General features: G+C 40.9%; 1 protein-coding gene across 1 annotated transcript in view; it reads right to left on the bottom strand.

Moving 5' to 3' along the window:
- Positions 1-3,769: 3,769 nt before the first annotated feature.
- Positions 3,770-20,715, bottom strand: part of trappc11 (trafficking protein particle complex subunit 11) — a 32,224-nt gene continuing 15,278 nt past the window's right edge. The window contains exons 12-30 of the mRNA XM_007906858.2: positions 20,033-20,112; positions 19,825-19,903; positions 19,662-19,716; positions 18,790-18,935; positions 18,083-18,144; positions 17,862-17,994; positions 17,001-17,131; positions 16,078-16,233; positions 15,238-15,425; positions 14,817-14,965; positions 13,258-13,379; positions 12,481-12,600; positions 11,157-11,222; positions 10,582-10,738; positions 8,307-8,418; positions 7,049-7,140; positions 4,927-5,060; positions 4,535-4,702; positions 3,770-4,370 (exon numbers count right to left, since the gene is read on the bottom strand). Coding sequence (XP_007905049.1) covers positions 4,326-4,370; positions 4,535-4,702; positions 4,927-5,060; positions 7,049-7,140; positions 8,307-8,418; positions 10,582-10,738; positions 11,157-11,222; positions 12,481-12,600; positions 13,258-13,379; positions 14,817-14,965; positions 15,238-15,425; positions 16,078-16,233; positions 17,001-17,131; positions 17,862-17,994; positions 18,083-18,144; positions 18,790-18,935; positions 19,662-19,716; positions 19,825-19,903; positions 20,033-20,112 — 2,195 coding nt within the window. The 3' untranslated portion in view covers positions 3,770-4,325. The remainder of the gene's footprint in view (positions 4,371-4,534; positions 4,703-4,926; positions 5,061-7,048; positions 7,141-8,306; positions 8,419-10,581; positions 10,739-11,156; positions 11,223-12,480; positions 12,601-13,257; positions 13,380-14,816; positions 14,966-15,237; positions 15,426-16,077; positions 16,234-17,000; positions 17,132-17,861; positions 17,995-18,082; positions 18,145-18,789; positions 18,936-19,661; positions 19,717-19,824; positions 19,904-20,032; positions 20,113-20,715) is intronic.

A 20,715-nucleotide genomic window follows, 5' to 3' on the forward strand; every position in this document is an offset into this window, starting at 1 on the left:
AGCCAGTGGAGTTGGGTAAGGATGAGGGAGATGGGGTCACAGAGTTTGGTGCGGGAGAGGACATGGGCTGCAGAGATCTGGATTATCTGCAGCCTGTGGAGGGAGGAGTTGGGAAGGCCAACAAGCAGGGCGTTTGCATAGTCGGACCTGGAGGTGATGAAGGCATGAACAAGAGTTTCAGTGGCCTGAGGGGTGAGGTAGTGGCAGAGTCAGGCAATATTACGGAGGTGAGGGAAGGCAGAGTGGATCATGGCTTGGATGTGGGGAAGAAAAGACAGTTGAGGGTTGAACCTAGGTTCCTGACTGGCTTGGTGAGTTGTAGTGAGAAACCATGGAGGTTGATGCTGCCAGAGCCTGAAGTGCTGAGGCGCTGGCGTGAGCCAATCAGGAGGGCCTCAGTCTTGTTCACATTCAACTGTAGGAAATTTGCCCTCATCCAGGACTTGATGTCCGACAGACAGTCTGTCAGGACAGCAGTGGTCCTGGAGTTGAGGGTGGAGACAGAAAGATATGGAAGTTGACCCCGTGTCTGCGGATGATGTCACCATGGGGGAGCATGTAGAGATTAAAGAGGAGAGGGCCAAGGACAGAGCCCTGGGGGGACACCAGACATGACAGTGCGGGGTCTGGAGGAGAAACCGTTAGAGGCAACAAAGTGGAGACTGTGAGAGAGATAGGAATCGAAACAGGCAAGGGCAGGTCCGCGAAGATTAAGTCAAGAGGAGAGGAGGTGTATAAGGATGGAGTGGTCAACAGTGTCGAAGGTGGCAGAGAGGTTGAGGAGGACAAGGAGGCAGAGGGAGCTCTGATCTCAGATGTTCAGAATGTCATTGTTACTTTGACCCGGGCTGTTTCCGTGCTGTGGGCAGCGCAAAAGCCGGAATGGAGGGGTTCAAAGAGGGAATGGCGAGAAAGAAAGGAGCAGAGCTGGGACGCGACAACTCGTTCCAGGACCTTGGAGAGGAATGGGAGGTTAGAGATGGGGCAGTAGCTGGAGAGGAGGGATGGGTCCAGGGAAGGTTTTTTCTGGATGGGAGTGATGACGGCTGTTTTTAGGGGGGTGGGAACTGAACCGGTGGACAAGGAGAGGTTGATGACGTTGGACAGTAGAGGGGTCAGAAGGTGGAGCTGGGAGATGAGGAGAGAGATGAGGATGGGATCGAGGGAGCAGGTGGTGGGTTTGAGTTAGAGAACAATCGCAGAGAGGGAGGAGGTAGAGATAGGGTCGAAGGAGTATAGGGGGGATGGGTGGGGTGTTGGTCATGAGGGAGAGGTAATGTGGGGGTGATGGTGGACGGGGCTGAGGTGGCTGAATGTATCCCCTCAATTTTGGATTCAAGGAAGTCCAGCATCTCCTCACAGTTGGAGTTTGAGGAGAGGATGGGCGAGGCGTGGGAAGGTGGACGGAGGAGACGGTTTGTGGTGGAAAAGAGAAGCCTGGGGTTGTCCTTTGCCTCCAAGATAACCTTGGAGTAGAAGGAGGATTTGGTGGAGGAAAGAGCGCAGCGGTAGGTCTTGGTATGGTGAAGCCAAATCTGCTGATGAACCATAGTTTGGATTTGGTCCAGGCGCGTTCAGCAGCTCGCACTTGTGCCTTGAAGAAATGGAGGTGGCTGGTGTACCAGAGGGATTTACAGGAGTAAGAGGCAGTTTGGGAGGTGAGGGGGTCAAGGGAGTCCAGAATGGAGGAGAGGGAGTTGTGGAAAAACAAGAGTGAGGAGGGGAGATCGGTCAGGGAGGGCCAGAGGTGTGGGAGTTCAGATGACTCCAGGGCAGTGGAGAGGGACAGGAAGGAAACTTTTTTCCATGGACATTATGTGATGGTGGAGGGTTGAGAAAGGGGAAGGGATATGGAGGTGCTGAAGGAGATGAAGTGGTGGTCCGAGATGGCTTTATCGATGATGGTGATGTCGGAGACGGTGAGGCCCCGGGTGATCACCAGGTCAAAGAAGTGGCCACAGTATTGGGGAGTGGATGAGGATGAAGAGATTAAGGGAAGAGAGGAGGGAAGATAAGTCAGCAGAGGTAGAGCAAGAGGGTGTGAAGTGGAGGTTGAAGTCGCCTAAGATTAGGAGGCGTGCAGAGCAGAGGGAGAGGGAAGATAGGAGGGTGGAGATGTCCGAGAGGAAGGTGGGGAAGGCTTGGGGGGTCAGTAAAGAAGGAGGATTTTGAAGGAAAACCTGGAGGGGTGGTAGAAAGTAAGGTGTTAAAGGAGGGGAAGGTTCCAGAGGAGAAAGGGGAAAGGCCTAGGGGGGACCAGGAGATGAGCGCCACACCACCGCCACAATGATTAGGCCATGGGGTTTGGTGAAAAGTGTAACCTGGAGGGTCAACTAGTGGGAAGGTGTCGCCTGGGGTGACCCAGGTTTTGGTGAGGGCGAGGAAATCAATATTTTTCAGTCTGACATCAGTGGTAGGGAAGATGGTACTTAGAAGACCATAATATGATGAGGCAGAGTCAACATGGCTTTACAAAAGGAAAGTCATGCTTATCAAATCTTTTAGAGTTTTTGACGATGTAACTAGCAGGTTAGATAGGGTGGAGTAAACTCTAAGGATGACACAAAAAAATTGCAAAGGGATTATAGATAGGCTAGGTGAGTGGGCAAGAAGATGGCAGATGGAATATAATGTGGGGAAGTTTGAAGTTATTCACCTAGGTAGTAAAAGCAGAAAAGCAGATTATTTTCTAGAAGGGGAAAGATTAGATAGTGTTAGTGTTCAGAGGGATTTGGGTGTCCTTGTACATCAGTCACAAAAAGTTAATATGCAGGTACAGCAAGCAACTAGGAAGGCTAATGGCATGTTGGCATTTATTGCAAAAGGGTTAGAATACAAGAGCAGGGAATTCTTGCTGCAACTGTATAGGGCCTTGGTGAGACTTCCTAGAATACTGTGTGCAGTTTTGGTCTCCTTATTTAAGAAAGGACATACTTGCCTTAGAGGGGGTGCAGCATAAATTCACTAGGTTAGTTCCTGGGATGAGGGGGTTGACCTATGAGGATAGGTTGAGTAAACTAGGCCTATATTCTCTAGAATATAGAAGAATTAGGGGTGATCTTATAGAAACATACAAGATTCTTATAGGGCTTGACAGAGTAAACAGTGTGTCCCTGGTAGGAGAATCTAGAACTAGGGGTCACAGTCTTAGGATTAAGGGTCAGTCTTTTCGAACAGAATTGAGGAAACACTTCTTCACTCAGAGGGTGGTGAATTTATGGAATTCTCTACCCCAGAAGGCTGTAGATGCTCAGTTCTTGAACATACTCAAGACTGAGATTGATAGGTTTCTAAAGGATAGAGGGATTAAGGGATATGGGGATAAGGCGGCAGATGGAGTTAGGTTAAAAGATCAGCCATGATCTTATTGAATGGTGGGGCAGGCTTGAAGGGCCGAATGGCCTACTCATGCTCCTAATTCCTATAAAAATACAAAGTATATACGTACACTTGAGAAGTACAGCAGAGGAAAGGAAAACAGTGGTAAGCTTGCCAATCAGTGTTCAAATTGGCAAGCTTCACGGTTGGGCTGGTTAAACTCCAGCAACATCCCAATGCACACACTGGAGTATTAAACCTTGACTCTTGCCAAACCTGCACCTAATACTTCCTGAAATTCAACGACCAAGGTACTACTGCTGGGGAGCCCACATTCCATTCCACAAATACGCTGATTATTTTCCTCATGTCTAAAGCATCTGATCAAAAAAAACATAATCAGATTGTTAGTTTATGCATTTTCTATATGCAAAAATACTTAAAAGATCCATTACAGGAATTTTTTTTATTGTGATCCACAATCTGAAATGAGTTACAGTATAGGTTATATAAACTTTACCGATCTGCTTTTTAATTCATAACGTTTGCTAATAGTTTAACAAAACTGACACTTAATTTTAGTTAAATACATGGAACTCAGAATTTAACATGGAATTTGTGCTCAAACATGAATTGCTGTAAAATATACATTACAGTTCATCATTAAATAGCATCTCAAGGGTGCACATTACAATGGCACATCCCCAAATTGTGATCACTTATTCTGAACTATAAAACTCAAGTGAAGATCATGCAACAACTGAAAATAAACATTTAGTTCATTAATGCAAATAGAATTTATTAATCAAATCATTTTTGTTTCACTAAGGAAGAGTAACTTCAGGCTCAAGTCTTCATGTTTTCCTTTTATACGAGCATGAATGAATGCATCAATCAGAAAAATCTAACTTGCAAATGTTGCAACTCAAACAGTGGGTTGGTTTTCCATTCTTTGCAGGTGCTGACATTTTACATGTTTTCAGCAAAATTGTTTCTTTCATCTTCAATTAAGCAGCTACAACAATCACTTCATCTGCCTGCCGACCTTGGGGCTAAAGAGAAACCAAGAGATTAAAACAATTAAGCAAAAAACGTATATTTGGAAGTTACAGAAAAGATGATTAAAGCAGAATGCAATATTTTTCCCATTGTAGTTGACACGGAATATATGAGAACTATAACAATATGATGGAATTTTGCAAAATCTGTGCCATACCTTTACAAAGATGTGTGTGGGAAGGAATCGGCGCAAGAGCTGGTTAGTGACTTCAGGGAACCTTGGCAAGCTTATGTTAAGACCTGGGAGCTGTTGGTATCCAGCCATGAGGGGGTAAAAGTTATATAATAAATCTTGTTCTGTATCAGGTAGAATTCGCAATCGGATCTGATCAAGAGAAAACAAAATAAGAAATGAGAAAACTAACACAGAAAATGACTTAAAGATCTCTCTGAAACATTGAGAGATATGCACATTATTCCTTATACACTCCAAATCTTTTCACACCTGCACCATCTTGCTTCTGGATACTTTAGTTTTGCATAACAAGTAGCAGCATTGACTTGCCATTGCTCTTATTTAAATTAATCCATTAATTATATTAACTTTACCTGTTTAAGACCAGAGAACATAAAAGATTCATTGGGTTCCACAAAGATCTCCACATCCTGTACCAGTTTAGTCCGATTCTGTAAGCAATATTTGACTGGCAAAGACTCTCGAACTCGACCAAATGATGGCAGATCTTAAAGGGAAAAGAATTGCTTTCAGTTAAAAATGTTTCATTTTTATGAAGGTAATTCTATATGTTTATATACAAAACTCCGTCAATGTTTCAGAACTAGTTGGTTTTAATCTGTATGAAAATTTTATGATACAGTTGAAAAAATATACATTAAAAGTTTTTACAAAGTACCACTCTAGTTCATATGATCAGTTCCAAAGTTTAAAATTCATCATCCAATACTCATTGGGCAGAATGCCCTTCTTCTGGGTAGTAAATTTCTATGGCTGATAGATTGCTTCTACACATGCAAACCAGCGTTTAAGACCAACATACATGTGTTCCCACCAAATTATTCTTAAGTGCACCACCTTGAACCGTATTTGTCATTACACAGTCCAAGAATCTGCCTTTGCTCCCAAGTTCCTGGTAACCGCCTTCCACCTAGTGAGGGCTCAAATTTGCACTTGTCGGATGTCAGATGACCAGCCCGTGACTATTCTTGGCGGGGTGGGGGGGAGGTGGGTGGGTTAGAGGAGACAAGTGGGAGATCCTTGGATCTGAACTGGCTCCGAGATGACATATTTGGCAACGGAATATCAGAATTCAGCCAACCATGTGTGGTAGTCTTGGTCGTTCAGTTCCTAAGCCAGGCAGGTCTGCAATATTCCAGAGAACTGCTGATGACAGGATGTATGGAAATCTCAGTTTGGTTTGGATACTCTTAAGCATGGTGATGAGTTTCCGCATGTGTCAGACACCTGGCTGACGAAACAAAACTGATAACAGCCCAGCCAGCTCATCGGCAGGACTTGGAAAGGCAGACCTGTCACTGGGGGCAGGACTCTACCCACTCAGTTCCTGTTAACCCTGTCAGCCAACGCCCTAATGGTTTGAGTGTCCCAGCTAGACAAGAAGCAGGAAATCTTGCCAGATAGTGCTTTCAATGGCACTCTATGCTATTTTAGCTTGTTAAATTCCAGCAGTATCCCAACTCACACTCTGGGGTCCCCAAACCTTGGGTCTTGCCAATCTCTGCCTAAAACTCTCGGGAATTATGCAAGTAGGATCCTTCCCTCCATAGAGTGTGCATTCCATTCCAATAAATATCTCTGAAATAGGTGGGATGCATGGAACTATCAGTTTGTTTCGGATACTCTTAAGAATGATGATGGGTTTCTGCATGTTGGTTACCTGTCTCACCAAAAAAAAACTTGTTTAATTTGTTCTTATCACAACTGGGAACAAGACTGAGCTGGTTCCTGTTCAGCTTTAAGATGTAATTATTACACAATAGGAGTGTCCTAAAGTTTGATTTTGCTTATTCCAAATTGATTGTGCCATTTAATATATGTAGTAGGAAATGTCAGATACTGGTATTAATATGGGGAGAAGGAACAATACAACAGAATGCTTGATGGTGACATTTGAACTTTGTGGAGTCCTGTAGCTCAGTGGTTAGAGCACTCGCTTTGCAAACGAGACAACTGGGTTCAATTCCAGGCAGGGCGAAACCTTAGGCAAGTTTCCTTACTCCACACACCTAATAATAATCCCTCCAAAACAATAATAAATTGTTCATTTTCAATCCATGATTGTTTGTGGGACATTGCTGCGCGCAATTGGCTGCCGCGTTTTGCCCACAAATATACAGTCAATTCACTTTACAACATATTCTGTGAAGCGCTTTGAGACATCGAGAAGATGTGAAAAGCATTATATCAAATGCAAGGATTATTATTATTATTATATATTCTTTCAATTTTGCAATTCTCAGATTCTCTGTCTGTGCTCACAATTCATTTCAATATGGATCAACTTCACTCTTTTCTCACGTCAAGGCCTCAGTGAAATTGAGACACATAAAAATAATAATATTCCTTTCATCCCAACGCATTGCCTCCCATCTTGCAATCATATTCCTCATTTTAATATCTATAATGTTGCACTGAAGATACCAAACATGTGATATTTATTCACATAAGGAATCGCTTCATTATTCAATTTACCTGCATGAACGTAGAGGGGAATACTGTCCACAATCACATGTGGCAGTGTAACCACAGTGCTGACAACAGGTACACTTTGAACAGCAGAGGACCTGTCAAAAAAACACAATACTAAAATATTCAAATAAAAATCTGGATATTTTTGCAATGTATTAACTCAAAATAGTCACACATGGACTCTTGTTACATCAGTCTTAGTGACATCTAACCAGTATGTGATGCCTCTTTAAATCTTGTTGCTGTTCTGCATTTTGATCCATGAACTAGAATTCTCTATTTAAAAGAGCACATTAGCTGCTTTATAAGGTCGCTTAATATTCTTCCAATGACAACACACTGCAGATCTGCAGTGCAATGGCATCCATGGCAATTTTATGTTAGAGGGAAAAAAAAATCAGTCTCATTGAAGAGGGTAGGAGACTGTTTCAGTTGGCTGGAAAACATGCAGTAGATCAACCAGTGGAGTCCTGTAGTTTGGCGGTTAGAGCACTCGCCTCACAAGGTTGAGACCTGGGATCGATTCCCAGCAGGGCGAAACGTTGGACAAGTTTCCTTACTCCACATGCCTCTGTTTACCTAGCAGTAAGTAGGAACCCAGTTGTTAGTCGATTGGCAGATCACTTTTCTGGGGGTAATAATCCCTTCAAAAAAATATAATAATAATTTGATCACTCAATCCACGACTGTTTGTGGGACACTACTGTGCACAATTGGCTGCATGTTTCGCCCACAAAATATACCATCAATTAACTTTACAGTATATCTGTGAAGCACTTTGCGATGTCTCAAAGACGTGATAAGGCACTATATTACATATAAGAATTATTATTATTGTCCTAATCTAGAAAGCATTTTAAGATTCTAATAATGAACAGTAAAACGATCATATTTATAGTTCTGCAGTGACTAAAGACAACAGCAGGAAGAAACAGCACCAAGGGACCTTGCAAAAAAAAAAAGCAAGACTTTATGAATGGTAACTTACTATAAACAATTCAAGCATTTTTATTCTCTGAAACTATTTTTCAATAGGAAAAAAAATCCTCCAAGGAAAAATGAGCTGAGTGGTTGGGATGGAGTCATAATGCAGGAGCTGGAGGGACGTTATCACATACCAAATACGAACAGTGTGAGGCAATCTCCAGAGATGAGCAGAAAATGCTGAATAATCTCCTTACTGATCAATATGTTAACGCGTGTTAATGGCCTTTTAACATGCTTTTTTATGTTTTCAAATAGTTATAATATCATATTTTACCTTTTCCATGAGATTATATAGTGACCTGACGCAACTCCACTCTGACCATTAGGTGCTGGCGGACACTGTAAGCAGAAGCACTCGCTTGCGCTCTCTCCCGTCTGTAAAATCACTGCAGAAACAGAATTAAAGTTTTAACAGTTGCCAAGGTAACTAGTGCCCAATATCCACAAATATTAAATCAGTCAGAACCTTTGACAGATAAACAATTTTAATAAAAACCTTAATGGCCTTTTCAACATATAAAAAAGGACAATCCCAAATTTAAGAGCAGAGGTGGTTAGATCAAAAAAAAAATCTTCATGTAAAAGGAGGTACTGTGGGGAGAAAACAGACTGAAATTAAGGACTACCTAATGATCAGTTTGTCAGATTCAAACATTTATAGAAAAGATATAGAGGCACCGGAGAAGGTGCAAAGGAGATTTACAAGGATACCAGAACTGCGAAGTTATACCTATCAGGAAAGGCTGAACAAGCTTGGAATCTTTTCTCTTGAAAAGAGAAGGGTGAGCTAATAGAGGTCTTTAAAATTATGAAAGGTTTTGATAGGGTAGACATAGAGAAGATGTTTCCACTTTTGGGGGAGACCAAAAACAGGGGCCATCATTATAAAATAGTCACCATCAAATAGGGAAGTCAAAAAAAACTTCTTTACCCAGAGAGTGGTGGAAATGTGGAACTTCCCACAACAAGGAGTAATTGAGGCAAATAGCAAAGAAGCATTTAAGAAGAAGCTAGATAAGTACATGAGGGAGAAAGGAATAGAAAGTTATGCTGATAGGCTTAGCTGAGGAAGAGCAGGAGGAGGCTCATGTGGAGCATAAACGCTGGCATAGACCAGGTGAGCCAAATAGCCTGATTCTGTGCTGTATATTCTATGTAATTTGATTCATTATCAATGTCTGACAAGTTTTCGTTCTCTTTATGCAGCAATCAATGTGATACAAACAATGCAATCTTTAGAGTAAATTGAGGTCACACAAATCACAGGGCACTTAGGAGCTGGGGGGAGGCCACTCACACTATAGCTGTTTGTTGGACACTTTCTGCAAATTGGCTGCCGCATTCACCCACACAATACACAATTTTACAGTATATTCTTTGAAGCCTTTTGAGGTATAATAAAATAATAATACTTGCGTTTGATATAGCGCCTTATGATGTCTTCGAGACGTCTCAAATTGCTTCACAGAATACACTGTAAACTGAATTGACTACATTTTGTGGGCGAATCGCACAGAGCAGTGTCCCACAAACAACAGTGAATTCAGTGACCATTTTTTTTAAGGAATTATTACTCCCAGAAAAGGAGACGTCCTCCTAATGTGAAAGGCGCTGTACCAAATGCAAGGATTATTATTAAGGTTATTTTTTTTTTTAATTATTCAGGAACATAGGAACAGGGGTAATGCATTTCAGCCCATCGAGCCTCTCTCATCAATTTATTAATTGCTATTTTATAAATGAAGTGAACCTGCATGCTTCAAGAATTACTGTGCACATTTGTATAAATTGTATATACTACACATAATTGCCTTATCCCGTCTTCTAGACTTCTCAAAGCGCTTCACAGAATATACTGTAAAGTGAATTGACTGTTTTGTGGGCAAAATACAGCAGCCAATTGCGCACAACAGTGTCCCACAGACAGTCATGGATTAAATGGCCAAATGTAGCACCTTTTCATGTCGTTGAGACATCTCAAAGAGCTTTACAGAATATATTGTAAAGTGTAATGACAGTATTTGTGGGCAAAAATATAATGAATTATATTAGCATTTTCCATCCAAACCCTAATGCTCTATAACAAAACTATCTCAAATCGAGGGTGATGCACCCAAACGACATCAACATGACCTAGAAGGAAACACAGGTCCAGCAGGAGAGATCTCAATAACAAGCTTGTCTTTCAAATTGAAAAGCGGGTTGTGTGTTATAAACTGAAACAAGCGGAAGTTAGAAAAGGATTTGGCAATCTTCAGCAATTCTGGGAATTAAGCTTCATCATGATTCAGAAGAAACCTCCATTGAAACAAAGGAGGATGTGAGATTTTGTAGGCACTCTTTCAATCATCCTCAGGAAAAGCTTTCTGGTTCCAATTATCTAATTATTTCACAGCTGGGACTCGCCATTTGGAGGAATCTCAAATAGCAGTAAAGCAACTGCTGTCAACTCTTGTGTTTTGTGAATGATGCTAAAATGAAGATAAAGCATTACATTTCAGTTCTGAAAAATAAGATTATAAGCATTATTCTAATTTCTTTTAAGATACCTTGATCCAGCTGTGACTCTGTCTGATCAACTGAAGCCATAGAAGGTGCAAGTTGCATCTTACTAGTTACTATGGTGAGTCCCCATGGAGATGCACTCAGAATGTCTACCATCAAAAGAAATGGAATATCTGCAAAAACCCGATCCATGTGCTCAAACTGCAAAACATTTTTTAAACATTAAATGTAACATTCAATTAAATTCTTCACAACTAACAGGAACAGTATGTAAACAGAACTCTACTCAATACATAATACAGCGTGATTCAGTGCAATTTAAAAGCTTCATTTCTTTTTAATAAATAACAGCATAAATTTGATCTTCCATTCAAACCTAATAGAAACAATTTGTAATACACAATAGATAGATATGGGAGTGCTATAGGCTCAATGATAAGGGGTTTTGTAATACTTGTACACAGTGGTTTAATGAGGTTTACCTTCACAATGCACTGACCACAAAGAGCTTCTTTTTAAGAGATGTTCAAATCCTATTTAAGCGCATTCAAAAGGGAGAACAGTAAAAGATGGCAATATTAAACAAATCATTACATTTAAAGTTTTCTGCTGTACTTACTTTTGCAGAAACAAACTTTGCAGCAACATCAAAAGGAACAACAGTTTCAATTGTGATTGTTTCATCCTAAAATACAAACAGGAATGTGAACAGATGATTAGATTTAATTGCTTTGCAAAGTGGGAAATGAGCTACTCAGGGCAGGAGAGGCAAATGGAAGGGGAAATTTGATAGCCCTTTAAATTGATTGCGAAATTTGAATGAAACAATGGAGTGCATTTTTAATATTTAAACTTTGTGTCCAGCAAGGCCCACATGGTCTTTTCCAGTTCTATGTATTATTACCCATTGGATCAGATGGTACAGCACAATACAACAACAATAAAATTATATTTGTATAGCACCTTCCATGTCGGGAGGACGTCCCTAGGTGCTGGACAGTCAGTGTTTCGGAACCGAGCTGGGGACGGGATTGGGGAGGGTGGAAGGCAGGGGGGAAAACAGGGTGATCGAAAGCACAGTCGAAAGAAGGTCTTGAGATGGGTCTTGAAAGAGGCAAGGGAGGGGGCGAGGCAGAGGGACTGTGGGATGGAGTTCCAGAGGGTGGGGGCAGAGTGGCAGAAGGCAAGCCTGCCAATGGTGGGGCGGGCGAGGCAGGGGACGTGAAGCAAGCCGGAGCCCGCTGAGGGGAGGAAGTGGCCAAGATGGGAGGGGGTTACAAGGTCACAGAGGTAGGGGGAAGCGAGGCCATGAAGAGCTTTGAAGGTGAGGACCCGGATCTTGAACTGTATCCTCTGTGTGATGGGAACCCAGTGGAGTCAGGTGAGGATGGGGTGATAGGGGCACGGAGGCTGGTGCGGGAGAGGACATGGGCTGTAGAGTTCTGGATGATCTGCAGCCTATGGGGGGAGGAGTTGGGGAGGCCGACAAGCAAGGAGTTTGCATAGTCAAGCCTCGTTGTTATGAATGTTATGAACACAGGGCAAATTACCTCCTCCTATGCAGAAATTTGTATGATTCTATAATAAATGCAATTTATTGGTGCTTGAACAGGATACTATGCCCTTTAAATTAAACCAACATTATATTCACAGCCTTCAGGAGCAATTAATTTCATGCATTTTACTTGTCTGTAACATTAAAATAAGACTTGAAACACTTATGTTTTTTTAAATTAATCAATTATTCATGTTTTGTCATTTCCACGAATTATATACATTTAATTTGAAGGATCCAGTACATTTTTTTCTGGTTTTAAATTTCTTATGGGTTTCAGCTTAAAGGTTCTAAAAGTACTACTATCAATATTATTATTAGAAAACTACTGAACAAATATGCATATAAATTGACAAGATTCCCAAACTTCTTAAAAATAGTCACCAACCTTATGACATTTGCAAACTATTTCTTTGCCTTCAACAACAGTAGTAATGACGTAAGAGACATGAACCAAGAAGATTCTTGTCCCAACTTGGCCACATCGGACAAACAGAGGTTTCTCTACCTATGCGAAGATACAACAATAAGCATGAATAACAATGAACATGAATAACATGGAGCCTTGTAGCTCAGTGGTTAGAGCACTCGCCTCACAAGCGAGAGGATCTGGGTTTGATTTCCGGGTAGGGTAAAATGTTGGGCAAGTTTCCTTACTCCACACACCTCTGTTTACCTAGCAGTAAGTAGGAACCCGGTTGTTAGTCTATAGGTGGATCACTTTTCCAGAGGTAATAATCACTTAAAAAAAAGCTTTGGTCACTCAATCCACGACTGTTTGTGAATTGGTTGCCGCGTTTCGCCCACAAATTTTTCAGTCAATTCATTTTACAGTATATTCTATGAAGCGTTCTGAGACATCTCAAAGACGTGATAAGGTGCAGGGATATTATTATATTTGACACAAAATACAGGCCCTGAAAATGAAAAATATCAGGGTTATTTTCTTGATAAAAAACAGAGTTTAATGATCATTATGAACAATGCAGAAAGAAATGAAACTGCATTGTACTGGAGTGAAAGCTTATTACCGAAAAAGGATGAAAAATAAATTTCATCTCTGCAACAAGCATCGGTATTACGATTCTTGTTCTCAAAGCGGTGGTTTTGCATGCAAGCGCTAATATAAATTAAACCAATATTGTCCAATTTTTAAAAAAATTACCTTTTCCCCTGGTTGTAAATCTCCAATGGGAATATCAGGCAGCAAAGCAGGATGAGAATCGTCACACATCTCAGTTCCATTAAGAGTAACATGAGTTGTTTGAGTAAGATTGGCATCCTGGCCTAAATATGAAAAACATAATAGTGATTGATAACACTGATTGACACGTCAGTAACTAGCAAAGAGAAATGTAATATATAATATATTATATCATATTTATATATTATATACACAAGTACAATTTACAGTACATGTTCAGTTTATCCTCAAGTTGGTTTTGAGTCCATTTTGGGGGTGGGGGGGGGTGGGAGATGGGTGTCCGACACACGCATAAACCCATCACCATGCATAAGAGTGTCCAAACCAAACTGAGAATTCCATGCATCCCATCTACAAGTGGAAATTCCAGACATAGGATTGTTGGAATGGAATGTGCACTCTCTTGCTGGAGGGACGTATCCTGCTTATCTAATTCTGGAAAGTATTAGGCGCAGGTTGACCAGAGCCTAGGCTTGGGGACCCCAGAGTGAACTTTGCGGCACTGACCAGGGAAAACCGCACAGCTTGCCATTGATTGCACTGACCGGCCAGCTTTCCTGCTGCTTGTCGAGCTAGGACCAACCTAGCCATTAGGGCTATGGCTTGCAGGGTTAATAGGAGCTGAGTGGGAGGGTTCCCTGCCCCCAATGACTGTTCTGCCCTTACAGGTTCTGCTGCTGAGACAGGCTGGCTGTGCTGTCAAATATGTTTATAAGTGGAGTCGATGGTTCAAAGTGATAAGGTACTATATCAAACTCAAGGATTATTATTTATTATTAATATCAAGCCACTGATATTATGGTTCACACTGGTATGGTACTGTTATACCATTACTCTGGTGCAAAACTAGTTACACGACGGAACAGGAGCAACAACAACATGCAATTATACAGCGCCTTTCAGGTCAGGAAGACATCCCAAGACCCTGGACAGTTGAGGGTTTACACCCAAACTGGGGTTGGATTCGGAAGAAGTTGGAGGAGCGGAAAGATATTGAAGGTGTAAAGAGAAAGGTTTTGAACTGAAAATTGAATGGTTTCAATTGAATGAATACAATTAACAACACAATGTCTTTCAAGCAAATCCAAGAATAATTTTTGACACTTCAGAGTCTTACTCCCTTTTCCTTATACAGTATAAGCATCTTAAAACGAACACATCAGGGGCAACCGTTCTGTCTGGCTTAAGCGACGTCCGAAGTTAATCAAGTTCTCCTACCTCTTCCCGCCCAGGCAAAGGAGCAGCAGCGACACCTCCTCTCACTCACTGCCATTCCCATTGGACGGAAAGGGAACCAACTAGTGGCAGCTCCGAGGTGACTGACAGCCTAGTGCCGCTTGTGAATGTTTGGGCTGCATCCACTTACAAGCAGCTCCAATTGTTAATCAATCACAATTTGACTCTTCCTATCTCCATACCAGAGCTGCTTGTGACTGAACGGAGCTGCTCGAGACACAGAAGGCGCGAGTGAGTTAACTGTTTGAATCCCAATGGAGATTAAGTGACTGAAAAAAACGTACCTGGTTTTAAACCTGCTGTTAATTTGACATCTTTTGCAGTGGTAGACTCCTGTGACTGTACATTAACCACCAAGCAATACATTTCATTGGTCAATGCAGGAGGTTCATGTCGGAGACGTACGGAAATTTTTGGAACTCGCGAAATCACCCTTCAATTGCAAAAAAGAGAGAAGATTGGATTCAAACCAAGGAAATATTCCATTGTTCTCAAGTAGGCTTTTTCAGTGACAGAATCTCCAGGAGACTGGAAATATCAGAGAATTACATCAGTTTTGATATCCAAATCTAGTGAAAAGTGACGATGCAACTTTTTTGATGCAACATTGTTTTAACAGTTGAATTAACCTTAATTATTCAGTTAAACTAATAATATAAGGAGGAATAAAAAAAAGATGTACCACCACACCTCTCTTATACTCACATTGTGCTTGCTTGTATGGTAACACTCTCCCAGTCTACTTCATTGTCAGGCAGCTTGGGTCGTCGTCGAAAGGATCGAGTGGCCTGCAAGGCTTCCTGACAGGAGGCAGCATCTCCTCCTCCTCCCCTCCAGTTAAGGACCACACACCTCCCCGTATCAGAACCCAGCACTAGGTCCACAGATGTGATCTAACAGCACACACTGATGAATATTTCTGACTATGATTCATGAAGCACTGCTATTTACAGAATGAATTACAGAATTCTTTTGTACCTTATCAAAAGACGTGCAATTTGCAGGACAGATAGAACAAACAGCTTTTTTTTTTTTTTAAAAAAACTTTGTTTTCTCCATAAATGGTTGAAGAAACAAATACATTGCCAATTTTTCTTTGGTTTCATCATTTCTAAACTTTCCAGTACTAACCATTTTCAAACGGTTGTGAGAATGTGTCCCCATTAAGCTATAAATACAGAAGTGATTGGAGTGTTTAAAACGAAGATCTAAGAGAAAAGGAGTAAGATAACTGAAAGAGAGGTTAACATCTCATCCGAAGGACAGCACCTCGGACAGTGGTGGATTCATCAAGAACTGCTCTGAAGTATCACCCTAGAGTCTAGGGCCTAAACTATGAGCTCAAAGTGCCAACTGGGGCTTGAACCCACAATCTTCTGACTCAGATTTGAGAACGCTATGAATAAACTAAGCTGAACTTTACTGCTAGCAAGTGGAAGACATAATGAAAGTGACACTACGCCAACATGCTGCTCATTTTTTAATGATTCCTTTGAGAGCATCAGATAGTCCAAACTCCTTTAAAAAAATCAGATATTTACTTACCTCAACTTTTTTCCCCACATCTTCAGTTCTAGCAACAAACTTGAACACGTATTTCCTTGTTTTACCAGGAACCAAGCACATAGTTCCCTGAGCTGAGGCTTCCAAGATGTCAGATGACTGATATGTTTCTTCTACTACACAGTACTGGTTGTACTCCTAGAAGAAATGTATTTGATAAATAAAACAGGAATTTTTTTGGGGTTGGGGGGGGGGGTCAGCCAGGTGACAGCACATATGGTAACCAATCAACACGCTTAAGAGTATCCAAACTAAACTGAAATTCCACATGTTTGCTACTTACAAAAGGAAATTCCAGTGTCTGTAAAGAAATGAGTACCCTCTTACTTGAGGGATGCACCTGCTTACCCAATTTGTAGAGCATTAGGAGCAGGTTGGAGAGAGCCAAGGCTTGGTCAGAGAGTGCATGGGGTACTGCTAGAGTTTAACCATCTCAATCCACATGGCTTGCCACTGAGAGCAATGCAAAGCTTCCTACTGTTTGTCCAACTAGCTAGCTTGTCTAACTAGCTGCAGGGTTAACAGGAGTCAAGTGGGAAGAATCCCTGCTCCTTAGTCCTTTAAATCTTGCTGATACAGCAGACTGACTGATTTGTCATCAGCAGTGCCTTCAAGTCCTGCAGACTTGTGTACTCAGGAGCTGGACTATGGGTCTGCCACAGACATTCCACTGCCAAGCAAGTCACCTTGGATCCAGCATAGCTCTAAAAATATAATGAAGACATCTGATGAAGTTCTGCACAGTAGCCAATTACTCCAGGTTATTGGCGTAAGGAAAGCAGTGAATTGAGACCAGTTCAGCTATGAAGAGAATATGCAGATATTTCCCCATAGGTCAAACAAGTGTTTGAAAATCCAATATATACTAAAGGTACATAGTTAAATTATATCTTTAGAATTCTTACCTGGTTGTTAAAGCTGACACAGAGTTTAGAAAATCTAAATGGATGAGGACAGTCAGCCTTTAGGTACACATGAAGCTGCACAGGGACATCAACATGGAAACTTGGAGCCAGGAACCGGGCTTTGCATTCAACTATGGTAAAAAAACACACACAAATGAAACAACAACAAATGTTTACTTGATTTACTCGTCCGAGAAAACTTTTGAAAATAAATGCCAGATATCCAAAACATTTATAGAATTCAAATAGTTATCTTAAAATTACAAGGTCTTTCCAATCCTATAGCGTATAGACTCTATGGTAAAGATGGGATCATGGTTTAAAATGGAGAAGGGGAGATTAAACAAACATATTAGATTGAATGATTTTATGCCCAAAGTAGTAAACGTGTTTGTAGGGAGAATGGTGTAGTAATAATCCTTACATGTATCAGCCTGTTTCATGGGATATAGTGTAAAGTGTAATGACTGTTTTTATGGGCGATTATGGCAACCAATTTTGTCTACACAAATAGCCATGAAGTGAATGACCAATTTCATTTGGGGGGTTGTTGGCAGGACACTAGAAGAAACTACCTTCTCTTTTCTAATAGGGCCATGGGATCTTTAACAACCAACTGAACAGGTAGACAGTTCTCGAATTTAAACTTCTTAGCTTTCAGAAGGTATAGCCTCCAACAATGCAGCACACTCTCCAGCACTGCACCCTAGACTATACAAATATATTCAAAGTCCTGACATGGGTATGAACCCACAAACTTCTCACTCAGAGGCAAGGGTGAACTTTCACTCTAATCTAGCAAAGTAAATCATATATATTCAGGAACAATGCACAATTTTGTATTTCTACAAAGGTAATTACCAAATGGCACGTAGTCTTGCATCTCAATCGTGAAAACATTACTTCCTGCCAAAGAAACACGATCAGCCCACAATTTCTGAGCAGTTTTGACAGCCTTAGAATCGCATTCTGGTTCAGGATCAGGGCTCTCATTCTACAATTAAAGAAAACGGGTTGATTTTTTTTTAAACAACTGAAGATTGTTTTAAAACAAAATGTGCTGCACAGATAATAAGACTGACCATCAACACTTTCAACAAATTCTTTTCAATGCGAGATTTTTGCTCTTCTTTCTGCGTGGAAGCTGTCACATGAATGAAGGAATAAAAGAACCACAAACAGTAGCTATTATCTAAAGGGCATTTTGTCACAAATAGGTGAACATTGTTTTCATAGGAGAAATGACTCATGTTTGCATAATGACAAAAAAAATAAAAACAGATGGAAGATTAATATGGAAGAATTTATCTTAACATCAAGGCAGCCTTGATGACATTAGCGTTTCATGTCAAGCAGTAGAAACCCCGGAGTTGAATTCCAAACTTGTTGACATTTGCACATGTTTTTCATTTTCCTTGGAAGCTGACTTGGTTATGTTTCCAAGAATGGAATAAAGCAGAAGTGAAGTAATTCATCAACTAGAGGAATACTGGATGGCAGGATTGCACCCAATGAAGTTCTGCAGCTAACTAGTAATAATCCAGTTTAAAATCTTGGGTGTATAAACCAACACAAAGTGCAAGTGGTTTAACTGGAGGAAAACAATAATAATTTCAACTCATTATTACGTTCTACATGGAGGCCAAATAATCAATGTGATATAACAAGATGCACACTACGTGAACAGCCCAGAGTTAAATTCAACATGAAAATCTTGTCATCTTGAATCCAATAACTTTAGTAAGGAAGAAATCAAGTCCTTTTGTAATATGTAAACTACTAAGGATACACCTTCCGAGGAGCTCCAGAGAGTAAGTAATGTAATCTTTGACTTGAGCCATCAGGTAAGCACACTTGAGGGCTGTATTCAGAATGGAAGTCAGCAGTTTCCACCAACGCTCACTGCGGTAATCAAACATCACATAATCCAGCAGCCTACAAAGAAAATGAAAATCAGTAACATTTGAGAATATAACAAGCAAAACAACTTACTGTTAAAGATTTTTATTTATTCCAACTAAGCCATCCTCTTTATTTTTGTCATGACTTCTGAGGTGTTATTTCAATTTCTCACATTATTTATTTCAATCTTTTAATCCAACACTTTGGCACAAGTATGGTCACAGAATGTTCATGTCTTTTAAATCTCAAAGCGAGGAAAGAGTAAATAACCTGCATTTACTTGGCAACTTTCATGTAAAATAAACCAAAAAATTAATGTCATTAAATGTGAATGCTAATGTGTGCCAACACTCCACAAATAATGAGATGAATAGACACAAATTCAGACTAACCGAATAGCTAAATTCAGTTAGTCTGGATTTGTGGTATGCCTGGATGAGGAGGAATATACACTAGAATACTCCAGAAACAGAAGGCAATCCTTTCTACATAAGTGTGTGAACTATTTTTATATGTTTCTAATAAATAAGGGCTTCATCAGGAGGGATTTTGAGGTAAGTGAACATGCGGGCAATGTTCCAAAGGTGGAAGATGGTGGTCATGGTGAGCGCCAGATGAGCAGTATAAAAACTCAATCGTACAAGATTACAGTGAATTAAGTGGTGGGGAGGTGCAGCAGGTTATCTGATGTGACTATACACACAATATATTGTACTATTAATACACAATACTATACTTTAATTCAGAAAAGATACTCACTTCAATGCTTTACTATAGTCCTTAGCATTGTAATACTCCTCACCCATCTGAACCACTGTAAAACAGGAAACCGAAGCTAAATATGATTACAGAAACAACAATGAATTCATGACAAAACAATTTGGTTTGCATTTCAAATACCAGTCCAGTATAATTTTCATACTTAGATGACTTTTCATTCGAGGACACTTGTATCTCTTGAACTGGGCCACTGCATTACTCAAGAGTGTAATAATCAGTTCCTGACAAAAAAAGAAGAAATTCTCGTAAGCATTACTCTGCTCAAAACATGTCACACGTTCCACCTAATTACAACACTGTCATGCAATAGCTGAACGAGGCAGAGCTGTGCTCAGAGGTACAGTACTCACAGAATGGTCAACTTCTCTTTCTTTGAGCTGAAGTGCCAGAATGCCAACCTTCTCCTTCTCGGGATCTGGTGGTTCAATACCTGAATAAGACAGTTTGTAATCCATTAAATCTGAATTGCATTCATCATCTTCAGGAACGCATCCGGCAGGAAACTGTTGAGCAGTCATACTATTTGATCATTTTAACATGAACCAAACTGGGGCAGCAGTTACCCGGCAGCGTATTTAAACCGCTGCCCACGGTGGGTCTCCAAGGAGACAGAATGTTTTGTTTCCAGGAATTCTGTTCTCACCTCAAATAATTATTGAGCGGATTGTCACCATCATCGATGTCAAATGGCCAACGAGTGGCTTTCCTCTGGGAAGGGGGGCTGGGGAAATAGCAGGGTCTCCTTGGGGCTGAACTGTTGACACAATGAGATCCTTGGCCACACAGTGTCCAAATCAAATCAATCCTCTCGATTCCCACACGTCGCTGATGACAGACCAGCGAGCCTGGCTTTTCGGCAGGACATCGAGGGGCAGAGTGGTCACAGGAGGCGGGGAGTCTTCCCACTTAGCTCCTGTTGATGCTGTTAGCCAAAGCCCTAATTCGAAAGGTGGCACTGGCTGGACCAGACAGTGTTCGCAATGGCAAGCTCTGCGGTTGAGGCAGGTTGAACTCCAGCAGTACTCCAATGCAT

This window comes from Callorhinchus milii, unplaced genomic scaffold, assembly GCF_018977255.1.
Source record: "Callorhinchus milii isolate IMCB2004 unplaced genomic scaffold, IMCB_Cmil_1.0 Scaffold1, whole genome shotgun sequence".
NCBI lineage: Eukaryota > Metazoa > Chordata > Chondrichthyes > Chimaeriformes > Callorhinchidae > Callorhinchus > Callorhinchus milii.